At 38.9% G+C, this 25,400-nt stretch overlaps 1 protein-coding gene across 1 annotated transcript; it reads right to left on the bottom strand.

Moving 5' to 3' along the window:
- Window positions 1-50: 50 nt before the first annotated feature.
- On the bottom strand, window positions 51-24,022 carry LOC137257396 (sodium- and chloride-dependent glycine transporter 2-like). The gene is made up of 13 exons (XM_067794727.1): window positions 23,839-24,022; window positions 21,488-21,619; window positions 20,885-21,164; window positions 17,070-17,202; window positions 16,676-16,810; window positions 16,372-16,475; window positions 15,569-15,693; window positions 13,810-13,922; window positions 13,228-13,359; window positions 2,780-2,879; window positions 2,311-2,411; window positions 1,175-1,342; window positions 51-242 (listed from the first exon to the last, which is right to left on the bottom strand). Exons 1-13 carry the CDS (start codon window positions 24,020-24,022, stop codon window positions 51-53), a joined length of 1,899 nt encoding a protein of 632 aa, XP_067650828.1.
- Window positions 24,023-25,400: the final 1,378 nt, after the last annotated feature.

The following is a 25,400-nucleotide window of genomic DNA, read 5'->3' on the forward strand; positions in this document are numbered from 1 at the left end:
ACAATGCTGAGAAATTGCTTAACATATACCGAAAAAAGTGAAATGTAAGACTATGCTTCAATACTAACACATCCCTGTGTATCTTCTGCGTTTTCGTTTGCTTCATGTGAATTGCCCGTGGAGGATAATTGTTGCATGATAAGAGGGTCTGGTTGATTGTGCATCCTCTGAAGATACCGTTCTCTGTCCTCAGGCAGGAGTGGACCCCAGTCAGTGGACGGAGAAGTTGCGAGACGGAGACGCTGTAAATGTAGACAACCCATTTTAATCACACCAGATATTGATCTTAACATCAAAATCTACAATACATAGATATGGTAGTTTCTTTTTAATCCGCACCTTTTAAAAGTATTTTCACTTATTTCAAACTAGCAGCTAAGATAGTGGCAGTTGTCGGTAGTTACATCCTATTGGGAAACAGGTGTTAAAGGACCCATTCCGTATAGTTTAGTGGTCCAACTTTAGCTGTTGGTCCATAATATATTAGGCCGTAAATTAATAAATCGTTCGTTTATGTCATGCTCTCAACTAGACCCCGAAGCGGTTACAGTATTGTTCAGTGCCATTGGACAAAATACTGTGACTATGTGTTCCAGTTCACCAAGCTGCTGTGAAATATTGAATATTCACCACCTAGCAAAGACGGCTAAAACAATGCCAGAAAGATGGCATCCGTTGATCATGAGAACACTACAGCGCCCTTGAGCATACACTGTTTGCGAGGGTGCATTTATATCCTATAACAACATCTGAAATGTGGAAGTGTTCTCCTCAAGTCTACCATCAACATTTGGAGTGAGTAAGTGTGTTAAATTTTGACGTCACTTCGGCAATATTTCAGTCATATCGTGACGAAAACAATTCATATGAGAGAAATGAAAAACGTTTTGAAGAATAAAACCTGTCACGATTGACAGTAAAAATACTAGGGTATCGCAGATATGGGTATGAAACAAGCATGGAAAAGTCAAACATTTTAGTAATTAAAGCAAATGTTTTGGGACTTACATGCCCTCTCGGGAACATTTTCATGTTTTATCGCGTCCTTGACTGTTTCAAACCTGTAGTTACAATACTAATGACTTGATACGACTGATTGCACTGATTATACGTCATAATTGTATATCGGTATTCACAAGCTGCACATCGCATTTCGTTACACATGTAAACTTACCTTTCGGAATGTTCCTTTCTGCTTGATGATCTGGTATACAAACATGACAGGAATTGGCAATGCCAACGCAATTGCCATTAAAATTCCAATCACTTTTGCGTATTCAGGGTAGATGTATTCACCATAGCTTGGGGGGTCGTAGAGAAACAGGGAAAGAGTCAAGGACGCCTGTGAGGGATACGCAGAGGATTAATGAAGTTGTTAGAAGTAACCAGGCTGGTCTTAACGCCAGTATATCCAATTTCAGTTTTGCAGAGCCTGGTATCTTATTTCCCTGAGCCTGCTGTGATGTCTATTGCATTAAGCTCTTAATTAACGAAACACGTAAGTACTCATATCAGCAAGTACTACGATAAGTTATGAGATAAGAGAGTGAGTTAATATTTAACGTCACATCGGCAATTTTGCAGCCATATCATGACGAGAACAATTAATATTATACAAATGGTAGAAAATGGTAAAAAATCTGCCAACGAAGGACAGTAAAACAACTAGATTATCACAGATAGATATTCAAAACTAGTAATTACATCTAAACAGTTTACCTATAGAGGACGATACAGTTTAAAACACGGGTTACAGAACGCTAACAACTGAAGGTAGATCACCATACTAAGGACCATGAGGATTTACAGTACCTTTGCTATCTGCATGGACGATAAGTTATGAATGTATCTGAGTATCGGATGCATGACCCTTTTTGAGCAACATTGACAAACTGAGGGTACGGGTTCGAATCCTGGTCGGCACTCAATCAAAATTAGTGCTAGAATTTGTACTTTATTAAGAAAGTGTGATCCTAAAGGTGACACATGTAACATTTGACCACTTTCTAAAGGTCATTGTGTAAGCATAGGTGTCGGTCGTGGGAGCCGTGCCAATCGATCAGAGGGGTACCCAACGTACGCAGTCTAGACTACCAGTTGTCCCACTTCCATTTTTTTGGCTGAGTTGGTTCTGAGGATGCGTGTTCGAATCCCGGGTGGAACTCGACTGAATGACTCTACTAGAATTTGTACTTATATTAAGAAAGTGTAATCCTAAATGGGACATATGTTACATTTCACCACTTTCTAAATAGCATTGTGTAGTCATAGCAATGCCGAAATTACTGATTATTCTAGAGTTGAACTTACAAACAGGACGACAGGGGTAAAATAGGTCGACAAAACTTTCAGCACCCACGGGGGACGTCTTCCAATCATCATTTCAACATCTTTGCTGAATCTTTCACAACCTGTGGAGAGTCAATTATGTAATATAAACGACATTTAGTATCGACATAATAGGAAAATATACTTTTGAAGTAATTTGTTTTGATGACAAACACCTCGCAGATGCCCAGAAAATATCTTCTGGTGACGAAGTAGTTGTTGTAGCGAAAACTCCGGAATATGTCCACTCACTCGTTTTATTGCACTCCCATTGAGTTTGTGTTTACACTTAGCTGTGTGTAGAGTGTATAAACTGTGCTACATTGGGTAAACGTCTCCCACAAACCTTCTTTTCCTGGAATCGAAATAGTCGGAACAAAGTTCCAAAATAGTCCAGAAACTGATAAACCGGATCCCATTGCACTCCACTTCATTCGGTGTTTCGACTTACCATAGAACCAATTGATAGCGACACACTCTAGACAAGAAATGAGAAGCAAGTTGAACGAGCCCGAATACCAGTCTAATAGCTGAAACAGGTACACACCACCCTGAAAAAGAACCAAAAATATTGTGAAATCCATTCAGTATGTAAGGCATAAAATCAAGTATTACTTGTGAGTGACATGAAGTTTGATCAGCAGTGTTTGGAGGAGGCCTAGATCTGGTCAAAACATATACAAATGCCGCGGAATGAATGAGGGGATAATGTGTGAAGTAATGTTGAGTGAGTGAGTTAATATTTAACGTCACATCGGTAATATTGCACCATATCGTGACGAGAACATACGTGACATAAAAACGAAATATATATGCATATTATGAAGAACCTGTCGACGACAGTATAAGCACTAGGCTATCACAATTAGTATTAAAACTAGCGTAGAAACTTAAAAAAATAATAGTATCAGTATTTGGACAGTACAGTATAAAAACAGGACATAGATGGCCAACAACAGAAGGTGCATCGCCATACTATGGACCATGGGGACTTACAGCACCTCTGCTACCTGCATGGTCCCTAGCTGGATTTACACCATCTCCTCAGCTACTGGCGACTTTATGCAGGATTAGCCACAATGTAAAACGACATATATTCTACGGCTAAAAAGTGGAAGATTAAATCTGACTTCAAATGTTTTGGGACTTACGTACCCTCTCAGGAGGACAAAAATTTCACGGTACTTCAACCCTCTTCGAGGATACAGCCACTAACAGTCTTAGTTGCTAATTCAACTTCCAATCATAAAATATTTATCTATTTACAAGTCAATGCCATGTAACATGTCTAATGATCAAATGATAACTAACATTACTAACAATATCAATAGCTATACATGCTTGACTGAGATTCTTTCATCGCAAGGGATACAAAACGGAGGATCTTCACCTTTGAGCAAATATTCATGTGCATATCGCGTGTGGCCAATACGACATCGTCGCGTAATCACCTCTTCAAATCTGGACTAACAACCCGAGTAGGTGTAACCAATGTAGGGTTTTATTTCGTGTAATTTGTTGATACCTACTTGAGTGTCCCGCCTCTTCTGCATCAGATCACGGATGTAAGACCTAATGGTAGCTTTATAATCAGTGTATGGAATAAGAAGTGGTGTGATTTGTTGAGTGCTGCTTTAGCAGCAAGGTTAACCAATGTGTTCTCAGAAATGCCTACGTGGCTGGGTAACCAACAAAAGACGGTGTCGTATTGGCCAATAGCGAGATCATTATACAATTCAATAATTTCTATTAAAAGTGGATGTTTACAAGAAGTATTTTCAATCGCCTGAAGGCAAGAAAGAGAGTCTGAATGAATTATACATTGTTTACGTTCAGGGTGTTTTGAATGTATTTAAGAGCTGTCAATATGGCGTTTGCTTCAGCTGTTAAAATAGAGCTGTTATCTGGTAGTCTAGAAGATATTGTTTTGGATCCAATGACAGTGGTACAAGCAACTGCGCCACCATAATTGGACCCATCTGTAAATAATGATTTACAATTGCTATATTTAGTTTCTAATTGATTATATTCATGTTGCGATTCGTTAGTTTCTGATTTTGAAATGTAGTAAATGTTAGGTGAACTTGTGGTCGAACTAATAACCAGGGAGGAGAAGAGAGCTATATGTTCCAGCTTAATGCCAGCAGCAGGAATATATGGCTTTATTTTGAGCCCAAGATTCGGAAGAAGAGACAAATGTTTTGTTATACAAATCCTCAAGGAGAGGATTGAAAACACAGTTATATGCGGGGTTAAGTCGTTAGCCTATAATTTAGGATGTATTGTAAAGCTAAGTGTATCCGGCGTTGTGTAAGAGATGGTTCATCTGCCTCTACGTAGAGACTGTCAACAGGAGAGGTTCTAAAGGACCTAAGACAAAGTCTTAGACCTTGGTGGTGAACAATCTATCAGCTTTAGGTTGCTGATGCAGGCTCCACCATAGACAATAGAGCCATAATGAAGTTTGGCACGGACGAGTGATCGATATGGATGGAGGAAGGTAGCTTATGCGCCAAGAAGGTCAAATGTGAATCGAAAATAAGTCCCCCAAACTTGGCCTCCTTGGCCACTTTGATTGGGGTGCCACTTAAAAATAGGTCTGGGTCTTTATGGGGTTCGTATTTGCGGCAGAAGTGTATACAATTGGTTTTTGATTTTGAAAATGTAAAGCCTTTTTCAAACACCATTTATCTATTTTGTGTAAACATAAATACAGTTACCGTTCAATAGTATGCCTATTTATTCCACGACAGGAAATATTAAATTCATCCACAAATAACGATCCATTTACTAAACCGTTTAAAACTTTAGACAAACTGTTAATCTTTATGCTAAAAAGTGTGACAGACAAAATAGTGCCTTGTGGAACAGTGAGTGAGTGAGTGAGTTAAGATTTAACGTCACATCGGCAATGTTGCAGCCATATCGTGACGAGAACATACGTGACATAAAAAATATATATGTGTACATATTATGTAGAACCTGTCGACGAAGGACAGTAAAACCACTAGACTATCACAGTTCATATTAAAACTAGTGTGGAAACTTGTAAAAATATAACAGTATCATTATTTGGACAGTACAATATAAAAACAGGCCATAGATCGCCAACAACAGAGGGTAGATCACCATACTAGGGACCATGGGGACTTACAATACCTCTGCTACCTGCATGGTCCCTAGCTGGATTTACACCATCCCCTCAGCTGCTAGCGATTGTATGCAAGATTAGCCACAAATTAAAATGACACATATTCTACGGCTAAAAAAGTGGAAGAATAAATCTGACTTCAACAGTTTTTGGACTTACGTACCCTCTCAGGAGGACAATATTTTTACGGTACTTCAACCCCCTTCGAGGATACAGCCACTAACAATCGTAGTTCCTGATTCGACTTCCAATCTTAAAATATTTATCTATTTACAAGTCATGTAATAAATCTAATTCTTTTAAAAACGCAATGATTAAATGATTACTAACGTTACTAAAAAGATCCTTCATAGTTCCCGATTTAAAATAGTTATCCCTTGTGATGGAATATTCAACACAGTCAAGCAGGACATGCTTGACTGTGATTCTTTCATCACAAGGGATACAGAACGGAGGATCTTCACCTTTAAGCAAATATTCATGCGTATATCTTGTGTGGCCAACGCGACATCGTCGCATGATGACCTCTTCAAATCTGGACTGACAACCCAAGTATGTATAACCAATGTAGGGTTTTATTTCATGTAGTTTATTTATACCTACTTGGGTGTCCCACTTCTTCTGCATCAGATCACGAGTGTAAGCTCTAATGCTAGCTTTGTAGTCAGAATAAGGAATACGAAGTGGTGTCACAGATTTGTTAAGTGCTGCCTTAGCAGCAAGATCGGCCATTGCGTTACCGGAAATGCCAACGTGGCTGGGTAACCAACAAAAAACGATGTCGCATTGGCCAGTAGCAAGATCATTATATAATTCAATAATTTCTATTAAAAGTGGATGTTTACAAGAAAGATTTTTAATAGCCTGAAGGCAAGAAAGAGAGTCGGAATAGATTATATATTGTTTATGTTTATGGCGTCTTTGAATATATTTAAGAGCTGTTAATATGGCGTTACCCTCAGCGGTAAAAATAGAACTGTTGTCTGGTAATCTAGAAGATATTGTTCTGGATCCAATGACAGTGGCACAAGCCACTGCACCACCGACCTTGGACCCATCTGTAAATAAGGATTTATAACTGCTATATTTATGTTTCAATTCATTATATTCTTGTTTATACTGTAATTCATTAGTTTCTGATTTTTTAAATGTGGTCAGTGTTAGGTCCACTTGGGGCCTAACCAACTGCCAAGGAGGAGAAGAGAGAAGACGGGAAGGAGCTATATTTTCCAGCTCAATGCCGGCAGCAGCAAGAAATGGTTTAATTCTTAAACCAAGAGGCGGTACAAGTGAAGATTTCATATTGTATAAGTCCTCACACAGAGGACTGAAAACACAGTTATATGCAGGGTTTGACTCACTGGAATATAATTTTGTTACATACTGTAAAGCTAATTTGATACGTCGCTGCTCAAGAGATGGCTCATCGGCCTCAACGTACAGGCTGTCAACAGGTGAAGTTCGAAAGGAGCCAAGACAAAGTCTTAGACCTTGATGGTGAACAGAATCTAAAAGTTTCAGGTGGCTTTTACAGGCTCCACCATATACAATGGAGCCATAATCAAGTTTTGACCGGATCAGTGATCGATAAAGTTGCAGGAGGGTAGCTTGGTCCCCTCCCCATTTAGAATTTGAAACGACTTTCAACAAGTCAAGTGCCTTCAGGCATTTAGTTTTGAGGGATTTGATATGTGGTAGAAACGTTAAATGTGAGTCAAAAATTAATCCCAAGAACTTGGCCTCCTTTACAACTTTGATGGGAGTGCCATCTAGAGATAGTTCTGGGTCCTTATGTGGCTTATATGTTCTGCAAAAATGTATACAATTAGTTTTGGACTTCGAAAATTTAAAGCCGTTTTCAAGACACCATTTATTTATTTTGTTTAAACACATTTGCAGTTGCCGTTCAATAGTATGCATATTTTTACCACGACAAGAAATATTAAAATCATCCACAAATAATGATCCATCAATTGAATCGTTTAAAACTTTTGACAAACTATTTATCTTGATGCTAAAAAGTGTGACTGACAAAATACTGCCTTGTGGAACACCCTGATCCTGATTATAATGATCAGACAGAGTAGAACCTACGCGAACTTGAAATTGTCTGTCATTTAAAAAGTTGGCTATGAATTGAGGCAAACGACCTCGCAAACCGAAATCATGTAGATCTCTCAAAATGCCATATTTCCAGGTTGTGTCATATGCTTTTTCTAGATCAAAAAAGATAGACACAGCATGTTGTTTATGAATTAGTGCGTTTTTCACAAATGATTCCAGTCGCACTAAGTGATCGACAGTACTTCTATTTTTACGGAAACCACACTGTATATCTGTGATTAGGTTATTGGTTTCCAAGTACCAAACAAGTCGATTATTTATCATGCGTTCCATGGTCTTGCAAACACAGCTAGTTAATGAAATCGGACGATAATTGGACGGATCCGCGTGATCACGTCCAGGTTTAGGTATTGGTACTACTATGGCATCACGCCATGAAGAAGGAAATTTACCTGAAGTCCAAATATCATCAAAAATAGATAAGAGCGTCTCTAAACAGGTTTCTGGTAAGTGTTTCAGGAGTTGATAATGTATGTTATCAGCTCCTGTAGCAGTGTCATGAGCTTGATCAAGAGCAGTATGGAGTTCATGAATAGAAAACGTTTCATTATAATCTTCCCCATTATCAGAATTGAAATTAATAGTTTTCTTTTCTTGTTGTTTTTGATACTGCTGAAATTTAGGTACATAATTAGAAGAGGAAGAATGTTTAGCAAGAGTTTCGCCCAGTTTATTCGCAATATCTGATTTATCAGTAAGTAATTGATCTCCATGTTTAAGATGATGGACAGTAGATATAGTACCTTTACCTTTGATTTTCTGGACCATGTTCCATACCTTGGACATGGGTGTCCGAGAATTTATTTTAGATACATAATTTTGCCAAGATTGGCGTTTGTTCTGTCTAAAAGTACGCCGTGCTTTAGCATTTGAAATTTTAAATTTATTTAAATTATGCACCATAGGATGGCGACGGAAATAATGTTCTGCTTTTTTCCTTGCCTTCCTAGCTTGTTTGCACTCATCGTTGAACCATGGTTTTCTTATGTGTGGAACTACAGAGGACTTTGGTATACACTCATCAGCTATGGAATTCAGATCATCAGAAAAGCATTTAATAGCATCAGGAACGTCAATAAAACGTTCAGGTTTAAGTTTTTCAGCACACAGTGTTTGATATAAAGCCCAGTTAGCCTTTTTAAAATTTCGTCTTGATGATGGAGGAACATCGGATGGAGTTACAGCTTTTAACATAGTAGGAAAATGGTCACTTCCACAGAGGTCATCGTGGACTGACCATTCGAATTCGTTTAATAGTTCGGAATTTGTCAATGACAAGTCGAGAGCAGAATAGGTCCCTGTACCAGGGTGTAAATATGTGTTGGAACCATCATTATAAATACATAAGTCATTGTCGGAACAAAAGTCCTCCAACAACTTACCTTTAGTGTTTGTATTTACACCACCCCAGAGTGGGTTGTGGCCATTTAAATCTCCCATTATAATACAGGGCTTCGGGAGTTGGTCATATAGAGCTTGGAGATCGGTTTTAGGAAACGTCGAAGACGGAGAAATATACAGACAGCATAGCGTCAATGCTACATGTAAAGTAATTCTCACAGCAACAGCCTGCATATTAGTATTAAGTGAAACAGGGCTTTGAATAACGTTTTGTCTCACTAGAATGGATGATCCTCCAGTGGCCCTATCACCCGGAGGTGAAAAAGAATGATATGCATTAAAATGACGAAGGTCAAATGTATCTGTTTGTTTTAAATATGTCTCTTGGAGACATAACGCTGAAGGTGTAAAATCTTGGACTAATAGCTGTAATTCATGTAAATTAGTCCTCAATCCTCTGCAGTTCCACTGTACAATATTATTGGAATAAACTATCTTTTAGGGGGATTTATGGGGGATCTACCCCGCACTCTTTTGGAGGGCGACAAGCTATGTGCCCTAGAATGGACGTTTTCAGAAACGTCCATGTCTTCAAGTGACCCATATTTATTAAACAACTGAATCTTGTTTTGTGACCCTTTCGGGGTTCTGCCACTTAGTTTTTTCAAAGGATCTGGCCTTTTAGGTTTAGTTTTAACGGTTTCCGAAGATTTTGGAGTTGACTGAGAAGATGCCTCATGATCAGATGATGCTACTGATTGGATTTGGGACGAATGTGACTCTGGCGTTTGGGTAGATATTGTAGGTGAAGTAATCAGAGGAGCTTCTGATGTAATCCACGTCAAGTCAGTTTGACAGCTTGTGGTTGATTTTGTAATCCTTGCTTCTGACGGTGTTTTAGTTATAGAAGCATAGCTTTCTTTAGGTTCAGAACTTTGGACCAGTTTTTTGGCATCTGCAAAACTAATGTTTCGGGTGAATTTTATTTTGTTGATCTCCATGTGAAACTTCCAGACAGGACATTCTTTAGAAAAGGATGAATGGGCACCAGTGCAGTTTGTACATTTCTTAACGTTACTGTCACAATCTTCTGTTGTATGTGTCTTTTCACCACAGTGAGCACAAACAACAGACAATGTGCAGTTATTAACCCCATGGCCGAACTTTTGGCATTTGAAACATCGAAGAGGGTTTGGAATGTACATTTCAACCTGGATGTTACAGTATCCTGCTTTCAGTGATTTTGGAACATTTGGAGAAGAGAAAGAAAACAAATATGTGTTTGTGTTGACAGTAGCATCATTTCTACGGGTTGTAAAACGTTTGACAAAAAGGACACCTTGCTCCTTCATCTCTGAGGCGATGTCAAGTTCTGACATGTCAGCAAACAAACGTTCACGGTCCCTGACAATTCCTTTGCTCGTGTTGAGTGTTTTGTGAGCCGAGATCGTAACTGGAATGCCGACAAAAGATTTTGTGCTCATAAGATTGGTGGCTTGCTGTCTTTTTGCACACTCAACCAGAAGGGCACCGGAACGTAATCGCCTAATGTTTTTAACATCACCAGCGATGCCTTGTATACCTTTAGCTACGGCAAAAGGATTCAACTTTAAAGGGGTCTTGTCAATAGTCTCAACAACAAGAAAACGTGGCCAGTAATCAATTGAGTTGGGCAGTCTGTGGTCAGTTTCAACGGGATCAGTATCAAGTTGACGTTTGCTCTTTTTTTGAGGGGTTTCGTAAGCCATGTTTAGTTAGTTAGATTTCATCATCTGAGCTCCCCACCCACCACGGAGTATCACAAGGACAGTGCTAAACGCAAGTGGGTCTCCGACTTGCAGCACCAAGGATACTCAGATGATATACTCTAGCGGAAGAATTATGAATAACTAATCCACCAGATTGGCCCATGAGCCACCGCCTTCTGGGCATAAGACTCTAGGCAAAATTCAAGTACAAATTATCATATTACAAAATCCAAATAATGCCACTGTAATAATAAGGCCAAGTCCGAAAATCAAACAATTCCAAATAAAATTTGTGCATTGACATATATATAGTCCATACACAGGGCTTGGCATGACCAGCCGATTGGTTGAACCGGGCCCATTCAACCACCCGTCTAGGTGAAGTAAGGGTCGAAGGGGTATGTTGGGCAAAGGGAACACGATTGCAGGCCCCCAGTGCCCTCAACCCCCAGACTCCCGTCCTCCACCGACACAGGGCCGCAACCCACGGCAAACGGGTTGGTGGACCAAATATCCCCCCGGGTCCACTACGGGGGTGTCGGCGAGCTCTTGGCGTTACCCAGCACCCACCACGAGGAGGTGGCTCGCCACGGGTGCCCCTTGTGGAACAGCCTGATCCTGATTGTAATGATCAGACAGGGTTGAACCCACGTGGACTTGAAATTGCTGTCATTTAAGAAGTTGGCTATAAATTGAGGCAAACGACCTCCTAATCCGAAGTCATGTAAGTCTCTTAAAATACCACATTGCCAGGTTGTGTCATATGCCTTTTCAAGATAAATAAGGTAGACACAACATGTTGTTTATTAATTAGAGCGTTTTTAACAAATTATTCCAAACGCACAAGGTGATCACAAGGTCAAGAATAGTTTTTATTTACTGAAACCACACTGAAAATCTGTAATAAGGTTGTTTGTTTCTAAGTACCAAACAAGACGATTATTTATGATGCGTTCCATGGTTTTGCAAGCACAGTCAGTTAGTGAAATGGGCCTATAGTTTGAAGGATCGGTATGATCCCTGGTTCATTGAAGAAGGAAATTCTCCTTCAAAAGTCCAAATATTATCAAAACTGCTTAAAAGGGTCTCTAAACAGGATTCCGGTAAGTGCTTCAGAAGTTGAGAATGTATGTTATGAGCTCCTGTAGCAGTATCGTGAGCCTGGTCAAGAGCAGTAGCAAGCTCATGCATCGAAAAGGTTTCGTTGTAATCTTCACCTATTATCTGAACTGAAATAAATAACCTTCCTTTCTTGTTGGTTTTGGTATTTTTGAAATCGGAGTGCATAATTTGATGAGGAAGAAAGTTTTGCCAATACCTCACCAGGTTTATTCGCAATATCTGATTTAATAGCCAATAAATGGTTCCCATCTTGGAGATGGTGAATGCTAAATTTAGAACCCTTACCTTTGATTTTCTGGATCATATTCCACACCTTAGATATCGGTGTGCGTGAATTTATTTTTGATACATAGGTTCGCCAAGAGTGGTGTTTACTTTGCTTGAAAGTACGCTTTGCTTTAGCATTTAAAATACTGAATTTGTCTAAATTATGAACCATAGGATGGCGACGGAAATAATGCTCCGCTCTCTTCCGTGCCTTTCTAGCCTATTTGCATTCATCGTTAAACCATGGTGTTCGCATATGCGGAACTGCAGAGGACTTTGGGAGAGACTCGTCAACAATATTATTTAGTTCATCCTAGTTCATCTGAAACACATGTTATGGCATCAGGAATATCTAATGTTGAGTGGTATTGTTGTTTAATTGCCTTGTATTCTTGCATACCCACAATTTGAAAAAAGTAAGGGGCACTGACATCAATTTCAGTCAAAGTAAAAATTGTAGTCATGGAAATTCTTACATCATTATATTTAGAAATCCAAGACTATAATAATAACAACAGTTCACCACTAGACCTGTCTAAGTGCCAAGTTTGGTGAAGAAACATTGAACGGTTTTTAACTTCTGCCCTGGAAAAGAGCAAAACCAATGTCAATTGGCCAAGGAAACGCAAACATATATATTATTCAGAAATAAATCCAAACATACAAACAGGATCAGTTCACATTCACATCTAAACTGAGTACCATGGTTGGTGAAGAAGTAAGGAAAAGAGCACCAGCACCTAATTCAGTCGAAGTCAAACGTGTTGCCATGGAAACGCAAAAACATATTTAATTATAATTCCCAAGCTACCAAAAAGCACCACTACACTACCAGACCTATATATGTGCCAGGTTTATGAAAGGAATAGTGAACGGTTCTTATGTTTTGTTCCAGAAACGACGAATTTGCACGGACGGACGGAGTAGTCCAGTTTAATAACACGCTTTATTTAGACTTTTTAATGAGTAAACTCTTTTTCTCAAATTTCTCTGTTACACGCCACAGTGTCACAAGTTGACATATATTCTATGGATATACCTTGATATCATCATGTCATCAGCGACGAGTTCATTCCTGTACAATTCTTTCTATTTGATTTGTAAGGAATAAATATATGACGCATGTAAATGTTCAAAGAGCCTTACTTGAGTTGCATAGGGGACGGAAATTCCAAAGTTGAGTAGACATACTCCTGCTGTGACATATACTCTGCGTTGTTGAAGGTATTTGGGGCACGTTTCTATGATGGCAGCTATTACCGTCTCCAAGATACCGAACTGTAACAAATACATATTCATAAGCTGTCCATATTTACAATGAATACCCCCTCCCCCTACCCCCACCCCTTCCTTGCTCAGCAAATGAGAAAGTCGCCTACAAATTTTGCCTACAAATATCACTTTAAATGGCATTTCATGCTTGATTACAATGGCTTGCTCACTGATTACGAAACAGTACCGGTACTATCATACATACTATTAGACATTTAATATTATTATAAATAACGTTAGACAGCATAATGTGTCAAATATACTGAAAGAAATATAGTTATGTAAGACAGACGTATGAGATGAGAAAAGGTCCAGTATCAAATGCCTCCATGGATTTTGTTACTTTTGAAATATTAAAAAAACGAAACGTTTGCAAGGCATGTTCTACTGAAGAATCTGTTTAAAGTTTGATCAGCTATTGGCCTACGCTTCATTTATTCTAAAATGCATATTTACCGCAGAATCTATTCCCATTGTCAACAGCATGAGGAAGAACAACACTGCCCACAACTGAGGAACTGGTAGCTGGGCAATTGCTTCAGTGAGGATGATGAACCCAAGTCCGGAACCTGATGGAGACAGTTGCTGATTTAGTTAATGTAGTATTGCAGATAGCCAGTTGCACATCTTGTTATCATAGGACATTCAGAGGGCATGTAAGGTACACTCTTTATGCTCATTACATTCCTAAAAGTAAGACGGTGGGGATGAAAGGTTCCCTGTGTTCAAACTTTATCTCGAGGTGAATTGAACTGAGTCTTCAGCTAACGTTTTAGCAATTTGATACCTGCATTGAAATTCAAGTGCATGTCGTGAATACAACGTCGAAGCGGTCAGTGGTATAAACCGTGATTTGGGGCTTCTGCCAGAGTTTCACATGTACTAAGAGTATAAAGGTTAATGTACGGACACGTTACAGATATGTCATCACTTCAGCAGCTGAACATGAGAGGGCCGAGAGACGTATGCACCAGATGGGGTCGACGCACGCCATCATTGCAGGGACCATCGGCTGCACCAGTGTGGCCGTCTCTAGCCGACTGCAACGTTACAGGCAGAAGGGCCAGAAGGAGTAACAACACCAGCTGAAAATCGGCATTTGAGGATGTTACACCTGAGAAACCCTCTCCTGACGGTAACGTCATCAGCTGCAAATTCCCTTGATCATCGTGTCACACGAAGCACGGTAGCTAGACGTCTTCGACCAGCAGCTATCAGAGCCTAAAGACACTTCAAGGGACAGCTGTTGACCCCTGAACACAGCCGTCACAGACTGCGTATGGTCCGAGGTTGGCAGCAATGACATGTCCCCGATCGGGCACCACAGAATAGGCGGAAACTTGCACATGCCCACCAGGACGAATGACGTCGCATACAACGTGACGTCCATGTCTAACGTCTTCGGCAAGAGGGAGGCTGCTTGTCTTTATTGATGCAAGGGGTGGGCATACAGAATACTAAAGTGGTGGTAGTTAACATTTTTTATGTGCATCTGCTTATCCCAGGTACACTTGAGCATGCCTGACGCCGTGTACTTCAGTAGAATGAGTGTGTCAGTTAGTTCAGGTTGAGTAACGATGTTGTTAACACCAGTGTACCAGTATTATGTTTGTGTGTCTAGGTACTCTGAGTCAATTATAATGGCCTCTTGAAATCCGTGTACACTTTCTTTCTCCTGTCAGTTTATATACACATAAAAGACACTTTCTTTGGTATATTTTACCGTGACAATTTCATGTAACTTTAGTACTTTCTGAGGTATCTCCATTTTCAAACTCTTTGTCTGTAACCGGTTATATTGTATGTAAGGACAAAGAAAGGCATATGCAGCAAGGGCTATAACTCTGCCAAAACTTATTGTAAGATCAATTGTCGTGCTTTCTTAGATCATCACCTGGTAACTTCATTTTGTTCAAATTATATTGCCTCACTAAGGTAATGTATGAGAAATTTAACTCCTTATCCAGCAGTATGCACTGAGTTAAAAAACCAAAACAAACATGTATGGGCCATATTTTACGGCTACTAGTAGTCTAAGATAGTTTAGATCATGACCAATTAAATTAGTGTGAAAATTGGTCCCAACTAAAAACAAACCCCACATAGACGGTCGCTAACGGAGGAACTCAAGTGTAACGTTACCCCCAACAAAAGGGGTGGGGGTGGGGGTAATTAACCAATTTGTCGAATCCACGTAACAACAATAGTTGTTTACCCGATGTCACAACGTCTGATATAGATATCTGAGCCTGATGTGCCATGAATCCAAGGGTAGAGAAGACTACAAGGCCACAGAATATACTGGTGGCTTCACCAATCACAGTAAGTAACATCACGTCTCTGAAAAAGACAATTTGAAAACATGATTACGTCACTATGATTCATATCTCCTGCAACAATCAAATCTTCATGGTTTGCCTTCGAGTATACGAATCTAAGCTTCGAAAACCACATACGTAAACGGATCTTATAACGCAATATAATAGAGGGCTATAGACAGTCAACAACTGAAGGTAAATCATCCATACTAGGGGACTTACAGCACTTTTGCTACCTGCATGAACCCTAGCTGGATTTACACCATTCCTTCAGCCCTGGCATTTGTAGGAATATTCAGTCATAATTTGAAATCACAAAAATACTACGTTTAAAAAATTGGGAGTTACTAACAATAGCAATTAATAACCTATACTACCATAAAAACATGTACCTGTTCACAAATATACATCCAAATATATTTAATAATTCTCTTTTAATGATTAATTAAATTCACGTGAAAAAAAGATCTTTTTATGTTTTTTACTCTGAAATACTTATCCCTTGTGACGTACATGTAACATCAATTCAGTCAAGCAGGACATGCCTGACCATAATTCTGTAATATACGCTCGTAATATTGCAACATGGATCATGATCTTTCCCCTCATCTTCGATACATTTTATGCATTTCATTTTTTTGTCTCTGTCTGCAATGTTAAAGTTCCATATATGTGTCTCTCCAGTTGAAGACGTGCTCACCTGAAACAGTTGTTGTGGAAGTTGTTGTAGCTACTCATGGTGACGAGGCCTCCGAATGAGGTACTCATGGAAAAAAATCCTTGCAGCAAAGCTTCCAGCCAAACCTTTTGGTGGAAGCAGACAAAAGACAATATGTTCATGTTCTCTTGCTATGATATTATGATGATATCATGTGTGTTACCGAGAAGTGTATAGGTTATTCTTGTTCTGTAGCATAAATTACAGGTAGAAAACAAACAAGTCCGTTAGTTGGTTGGTTCTGATAATGATCATTTCCCGTGGTACTAATACTTGAGCATCTCACCTGTACATTGCCGAGCCGAGAGAAGTCTGGACGAAGGAAATACAGTATACCCTCTCCAGCACCTGGCATCATGCACGACCTGACTAGCAACGCCGTAAGGAGAACGTAGGGAAGAAGGGCAGTCACGTACACAACCTGTGTTGCAGAAATCTCAGCAAAGTCACACAGTATGTAAATGCTCAAATTCGAATAGGTACATCATACGTGATGACAAATAGCAACAGTCACAGAAATGGGTTACCTTGTTCAATTAGCATTGTTTCACCAGCCGTACAGACCATTTAGACTTAAGAACAGTTTGGAAAATCAAAGGCGTTCAATGTACATGATTGCTCATGTCTTCTTTATAATAGTTTAACGGGAGTATCCGAAGCATGAGATATTGGTATCCCACCTTTCCAACAGACTTCACACCTTTAATCATACACAGAAATGCAAGAGCCCACGAAACAAGGATGCAGAGGACCAGATGAACCTGAACTGTTCCGAAATTATCAACACCGCTAGACACTCGCAGTGTGTTGTACCTGTCAAAGCAATAATACCATTTAACGATAGATTATACGACATTCGATACGGGACGAGGACGCTGCTACCCGGACAATTGCCACCTCAACCTATAAAGGATAATTAAGATTCTATACCAACTTTAAATGAGTTTCACGTGGTATCAGTAATACTTCAGAACATATTCTGTATCTTTTGTATGAGAGGGGTATTCATATAGGCATAATGCCTGTTTATCGATCCATTCATATATAGAAAGGTCTTGTTTAAAGCACCTGCATTTATTTTCTCAAATAAAAGTACATACAGTAGACCGTACAACCCGACACGCACTGGGACAGGAAATATATGTCTTATTGTACAGTGTCGGATAAATCGGATAATACTTTCTGACCGATACCATACATTGTAACTGGCTTATATCATGGGATTAATGCTTAATCATTATGTTCTTGGTAAATAACAGGAAAAGAAAACAATTTTCAGTAATATGTACGTGTATATGAATGGATTTATTATCTTCAGTGTGAAATATTTATCCATTGTACATGTAGTGCTTTCACAATCATATTCACGCATTCATGAAAAAGTCCTCCATTGTAAATGGCGTTTCTTCATGCTTGACTCCAGTGCAAAGTTCTCGGTTTCAGCTTCAAAGATGTTGACCAGCTGAAGCAGCCTGGTCTCTTGTCGAGAGGCAAACTTCTTAATTGCGGCAATGTCGTCAAACACTTGTTGACAATACAATTCTGGACTTTCCTCTCCATGTTCTTCGTCTTCTCTTTCTTCATGTTCTTCACCCATTCTTCACCAATTCAACGAATACTTGACAATACAATGCCTCCTCACATGGCCTTGTGGAAATAGCATGTGAAAACAAAGGTCCATGCGTTCTCATACTGTTAATTTCCTCCCAGTTAGCAAGTGCTGGGGCCAAAGAGATTACCAATTCAATTCAAAGTTTATTCCAACAGACCACAATTGGTGGTATAGGATAAGTCATCAAATAAATGATAAATTGTTATGATCACTTGGCAACTATGAGTATGTTAGTGTGTTATCCATTTATTGTGTTATTGATAGTTCTTATAAATATTATTAAGAAGTGAATAATCACTTGATGTAAACAGTAGTTTCATTTTTGCAAGGTTAGGCCATTTGCTGTAATAAGTAGGGATATAGTGGGATCTTATACTGTCAAAAAACGAACATTTAAACAGGTAGTGAAATTCGTCGGCTATCTCCGGTGAATTACAAAGATAACAATTTCTGTTTATTCGTGGTATATTTTTCCAGCGGCCAGTCTCTATGCGTAATTGATGGTTTGAAATGACATGATGGGCCGAGAAACGTATACAGGTAGTAAAAGATACTTTTCAAACGACGGCAGATCTTTGAACAATTTATAATAATTACCCTTTGGACTTACATATATATCTTCTCTCCATTTTTGTATAAAATGATCTTTAAGAGTTGTTTCGACCATTGAGGTTAGCCACTGTTTATAAACACTCCAGGGGTTATCAAATACATAAGATAGGCCACAGCTGTTTAAAATATTTTTATGTGAGATATCCATGCATTAGTATTACGGAGATTAAGATAGCTGTCTAATTTGAAGAGTTGAAATACACGTGATGCCAACCTGTACGGGGAAGATAAGGTTTGTAGACTAGGCCAAAATAATCTACAATAATCCAGTAACAGGATGTTAGTTGCCAACTTGCCACTGACTGGCTTTTCTTGTTAGCAATATGGGGTGATGATGTCGGATTGTCCAGATTGATAGTGTCATTGGGACCAGAAAATGGAGTCGGAATACGGAATGTACACATGTCAGATAATTCAATGTTTAAATGATGATAATATAGAAGAAAGCTGCTGGGGCCCATAAAAAGTTAGAGATTTTCGGATAATTCAGATGTCGGAATATGCAGATTCTGTTCTAGAAGGTTTAGGTAGCACTTGTCCTCAAGGAGACCTAGATAAGCTGCGCGTCCGGGTAAAATAAGCATAGAAATTATGCATTCATAAATACTTGTTGCGTACCAATTAGGTATTTATAATGTTAGACACGCAAGAAGTTTAATAAAACTTATGCGTATTGAATATGTTCATAAAAAATCGCGTGCGTAATGAAAAAGATACCGACAAGCTGTGCGTTAGTATAGGACTAGTGTTGTACTGCCATAATAGGATGAGTGGTAACATTTCCATTTTGTTTAAGTTGGATGTGAAAAAGGTATCACACAACTGCACTGAAATACACACTTATTTGAAAGCACCGGGGAACGGAAAATGAAATACCCACTTATATTTCATAATTCTCTCTCTCCCGCCCATCCCCTTCTAAATTCGTCTACCTTCTAAATTCATTTCAAGAACTCGTTTCTCAAAGCAATGATTTAAACATTCTTCTTTTAATTTGTCAACATTACTTAAATAAGCTGAGCTCATTACAATGAGTTTTAAATTATGCTTCTGTTTTGTGCATTTGTTGTTTAACGTCACATACAGCAGTATTTCAACTACACGGAAATCAACGAATTTCTGGTCTAGGTAATACAACGATTACTCCATAAGCATTAATCTACTCAGTAGAAGATATATATCAACCTAATCAACGCGCCGCATCACCGAATCAGTCCCTCGTCACGAGGGATCTGTTCACATATTGTCTGTGTGTTTGGCGTCAATAATACGCCATGTTGCTGACAAAGGAAACAGCTTGAGTGTACCACTCTGAAGCCTTCAGTACATATAATAATGATTACTAAGACTCACTGAACAAAACCACAAGGTAATAATTCAAATGTTTGAACTTGAAACTTTGCTGTTACCGGGACGCGTCATGTTGTGTTGTTCCCTTCTGATTCGCCACCCGATGTTAGCTTGGTTGATTGACAGCTGTTTGGGGGTGCTCTATGCTGATTGGCTAATGATTTGCTGGGCGTGTCATTTATGTAAATGAGTCACCTGAGTCATGTCATGCCATTACCGAATTCTTACACCGAAGGTGTTAATCGGAGGTAACAAAGATTCCTGTTTCGATGAATTTGATTATGTTTAAAGAAATATTGTGTAAAGCCTGTTGTATTTGTTGTTGAATTTAATTATCAGAATTGATTCTCTGTTTCTTTCGTTGCATTGAGGTATGAAACTAAAAACCAGTGTGCAAACTGTATGAATCCGCTATACAGTTTGCACATTGGTTTTTAGTTTCATACCTCAATGCAACCAAAGAAATACACAGTCAGTTCTTAATTATTTCGGTTTAGTCACGACATGGCTGAAATGTTGCCGATTATACTTTGAATTTGACTCTACTCACACACTGTCGGTAGATCTGTAATGGGAATATTGGGATTGGTGAAGCTTGTGATGGAGATGAACATGACGTAGGATTTCATTTCATTGTAGTTTTTGTGAATAGTGGGGTGTACTGGTAGGGCAGGACATGCGTACCCTTTCAACCAACGCTTGGTGCCATCACTAATTTTCAGTGATCCATTCATTTATTAATTTTGTTGCAGTTACTTTTTCATTTTTATATCAAACAGGCTTTGTGTATGACGATAGCCAAATCTGGGTATCCTTTTTCACGGACTTTCTACTTTCTGACCATGAAATACGACCTCGAGTATCTAGTATTGCTAGTATGATTCATATTCTTTCATTTGAAAATTAACATATGTCACTCACTGCCAAAACTCCTCTGACGCCGTCAACGTTACATTCGGCTTCCGCCATACAGAGTTGAGCAGCTGATGATCCTCCGTGTTGTTCATCAGGTAGGCGTCAGTGATTGATGAGCTGTTGCTAAGCTTAGTGACGCACAGGGGCGTGTTCCACCAGTTGTTACATGTTGTCCATGGCAACACAGACAAGACAGACTGGTACAAGTAGTAAACAGACCAGGCAATAATGAGGTTGTATGGCAGGGATGATATGAAACAGGTTGCAACCTGAGTGATACCAATACCTGAAAATAGAGTTTTATATGACAGTTCTATAGTGTTATTCAGTCATTAAGTCAGGGTTCTGATTTCATTACATTGGTACTGTTAAGATCCAGAAGAGGGGTATATGTTGGGAGCTTCTCAAGCAGCCGGAGTAATGATAAATAAAATGTATGTGTGCATATGTAAAGATTTCATATGAAAACTAGTGATTCCTTGATATGCCCTGGTACGATACAGCTAATATCTAATGACTGCTGCAGATCATAAGTAATGATACATTTGAAATAGCGAAATGAAAGTCCGTAGACACTTGTTGATTAATCAGAAAGAACGTTAGACGAACCTTTAAGCCCAGGACAAATGGACCAAACATACAATGCACTCCTGCTGGAGAACTGGCCAATGGAAGCCTCAAGGAAGAAGAGTGGAACAGAACACGTGAGAATCCCGGCAAAGTATGGAATAAGAAACGCACCTAGTAAATAGAACATTCTTCATGATTGTTTATGATTATAGTGAGCTATAAATGAAATCTTGACCACTGACATCAAATGTTTATTAGATATTCCAGTGAGTACTTCTCTACATGTTCTAACCACTTTACAAAAGATCCTGAAAGTCGATTGTTGTTTCGCTCAGTAATATTCCAACTATATGATGGCGATCTTTAAATCATTGAAGAATTTCATGATCAGACTTGTAGTGTAAGTAACAATGCCACGTATAAACCACAAATGCTGTTGTAGTACATAATTCGTAGGCTTATATTTTAAAGATGAAACAACAACGTAACGTTCAGACCGACTGGAATAATACTAAAAAATGTTAGATAATATCATCATCAATAAAATGAATAAACTGGAAACAGATGCATTCGAAATCGCTTATACAAATTACTTATGAATATGCATGACGATTAATTATATATATATAATTATACATACATATATTCTGTTATTTACAGACCGCCGCCATATAGCTGGAATATTGCTGAGTGTGGCGTTAAACAACAATAACTGGATCAATCAACGTATATATGAATGTGTACATTCTACCGTACTCCGAACGACCACGTCTGAACGTACAACTGATGGACTCTCTTTATGATATCTGACCTTCTTCGGGTCTATTATCTTCCAGTCTAGATTATAATATTTTGTCATTTCAATTTGGGCTAATTTTTTTTTTTTTTTTTTTTTTTTTTTTTATATAGTCTATATCGCCCTTAGTATGGGGATCTAGCTTCAGTTGTTGGCAATCTATATTCAGGTTTTACACTGTAATGTCCAAATAGTGCTGTTAGTTTTAACGTTCCATACTAGTTTTGGTTGTAATTGTGATCTCTATTTCAATGTCAGATATGTTCTCGTCACGGAATGGCTGAAATACTACCGGTGTGACGTTAAATATTCACTCACTCACTCACTCGATTACTTACAGACTACAGATATAGAGCGACTTAAACATAAACTCACTCATTCAGTAAACCTGACGCGACAATAAACGCCAATATATGAATATAAATAGAAGTAAGATCTGGGTTAGTGCGAGAAAACACTTGAGTGAATACGGTACGATTGATCACATGCGATATTCTCAGAGGTATCTATATTTTTTCAAATACCATAATGTATACATATTTAAACCAGAATGATTCCTTCCGTGAATATGTAATGGTACTTTATGGGTTCAGTATGTCTTTTGAAATTCTAAGAAAGTCCAAGCAGTTCATGACAGAGACCTCTCAACGCCAACTCAGTGAAATGTATTCGACTAAAGTGTGAAAATGTCAGGATCATCGTTGATTGGCCATAGTTCGGCACAGCAAGAAATCAGTCGAGTTTAAATTGTTAAGGTTTTGCAAGACCTTTCATGGCATATGTCAGTCACAAACCAGTGATCAACAGCATGGACATTCATCTACGCAATTAGGATACGATGACGACATCCCCTTCCTTAATGCTTACATAATTACATTACTCAGCTGTCACTGGTCCAGTGTTGACATTGTGACAATGAGTCAGTTTAGTTATGCAATATTGAAGCAATGTCTTTGTGGGGGACACCAGAAAAATGAGCTTCACACATGGTTCCCATGTAGGGCTCGAACCCGGGTCTTCGAGCGCTTTAAGCACTAGGCTAGCCCACCGCCTGACTATCAAAGATGCCATGCTAAGCATGCACAAAACATGGTGTGAATGTTACAAAAAATTATGACAATAACTAAACGGATTCACATCTGGCAGTTAGTCGTGCTTTTTTTCCTTCAGCGTTGTTAGCTGTTGCATTCCTGATGACTTCAGTGTAAATCTGAGGTACCATTTTCCCTGAACAAGTAGTAGCTGGTTTCGTAAGGGCAGTTCAGTGGAACGTATTGATCATAAACTGGCTGTTCAGCTACCTATGTCAAACTAATCACCAGAGTCTGGCTGTTGCATACATGATACATATTCAGCATTGAAACTGCTTTGAGACATAGTTGATGCGTTTAAAACCAGTCATATCATCGTCAGCAATATTTAAATCCAAATATCACGAACAGCATTATTCTAGATACCGTTTCATTCTGACATAACACTGCAAGGAAACAATGAATGGTAGTTATATGTTCACAACCTGACCTTCACTGCGTTTTTAAATACATTATATGTTACTAACATACGTCGAGAATTGATACCAGTTGATCACACCTACCGCCCCCATTTCTGTAACAAAGGTAGGGAAATCTCCAAAGTGAGCTGAGGCCAACTGCATAGCCAAGCAGTGAAAGAAAGTATTCTCGCTTCCTGGACCACACCTCCCTGGTCTTTACTTCGTCCTTCTTCTCGTTGGTGGACATTGGACAGTCAGCATTCAGACACACACCAGGCTCCGACATGACAGAGTGTCTATATAAGCTGTGACATGAAAAACACGACCAGTCGTGAAAATGGCGCGAAGCGGACCATTGGTTGTCGACATGTCACGTCCTATGTATGTGATCGGACTCGTAAGTAGCAGCACTTCGGACGAGAACCCATCTTGTGGTGAACGTGCTGGGTAACGCTTGTAGCTGCCCTGTGGACCTGGGTAGAATGCACCCAGAGCACCCAACTGCTGGTTATAAGAGGCGACAGAATCGGGTAAGCGGTTTGCCGGTGGAGTAAGGGATTCTGGTGCTTGAGTGCACTGGTTGTAGAAAAAGCGTTACTAAGCCCACCGTTACCGAGTACATACATACATACATACATACATACACACACACACAGACACAGAGAGACAAACATACAGACAGACAGACAGTCAGTCAGTCAGACAGACAGACAGACACACACACATAGACAGACATACACACAGACAGACAGACACACACACACACATACACACGCAGGCATACACACGCACGCACACACACACACACACACATACATACATACATACATACATACATACATACATACATACATACATACATAACCCCAAGTCATCAGCCAACTGATCTTGCTGAATTTCTTTTTTGTTATACACAGCAACTGATTTTGTATCTGAAGTATTAATGATCTCGGGTAAATAGTTTTGATGTTTATTTGCCCTTTGCATAACTTAACTTCCTGATTTCAATTGACAATAAAACGTGTTACGACAAGAACACAACAATCCCAACGTCAAGCAGTTTGTGCGGCGTGCTGTTTCTGTATTTGCTGATTAAAAATTTCTAAATATATGTCACATACTTCATTTTTTTGTATTTGTCAGTTTGCACAATATCTATTCCTAACGCTCATGTATGCATTTGCTGATGTTACATATGTAAAATTAAAATGTCACCATATGTTCAAATTGCTCATATTCGTATATGTGTCGGCATACAAATATGCCGGGATACTTTGATACAAAGTGCCGACATACTTGCATTTCTGCTACAGACTATAGCTTTAATCCCCATTGTTAGAAGGATTAGTACGATCCAGTAATTTTGATCCTGAAACAAGAAGTGGCGGCAAAATGAGAACACCCCTACGAAAACTTGTTAAACCGTCATAGAGAAATTAAATGTACATGAAGGAAGTACTTTACATGAAGGAAGATAAATTTCAATATAAAAATGAATTATCATTCAACAATTGTTACTTTGTTTAAAGAAAATAGTGTAATTAGAAATTGAACAATTTGCTTAGTGAATAAATAAATGGCATTTTATAAACGGTAGTATAAATTAGCAACTGGGAATGTTAGTGGCTATATCCTCAAATGGTGTTAAATCATCGTAGACTTAT

Source organism: Haliotis asinina, chromosome 12 (assembly GCF_037392515.1).
Source record: "Haliotis asinina isolate JCU_RB_2024 chromosome 12, JCU_Hal_asi_v2, whole genome shotgun sequence".
NCBI lineage: Eukaryota > Metazoa > Mollusca > Gastropoda > Lepetellida > Haliotidae > Haliotis > Haliotis asinina.

What these genes read in the sequence shown, in the direction of transcription:
- LOC137257396 (XM_067794727.1), bottom strand. Translation starts at nt 24,022, where the DNA reads ATGTCGGAGCCTGGTGTGTGTCTGAATGCTGACTGTCCAATGTCCACC. An exon ending in TTGTTACAGAAATGGGGGCG is followed by an intron (nt 21,620 to 23,838) that starts GTAGGTGTGATC and finishes TCTATTTACTAG; the next exon opens with GTGCGTTTCTTATTCCATAC. An exon ending in TTACCCCTGTCGTCCTGTTT is followed by an intron (nt 1,343 to 2,310) that starts GTAAGTTCAACT and finishes TATCCCTCACAG; the next exon opens with GCGTCCTTGACTCTTTCCCT.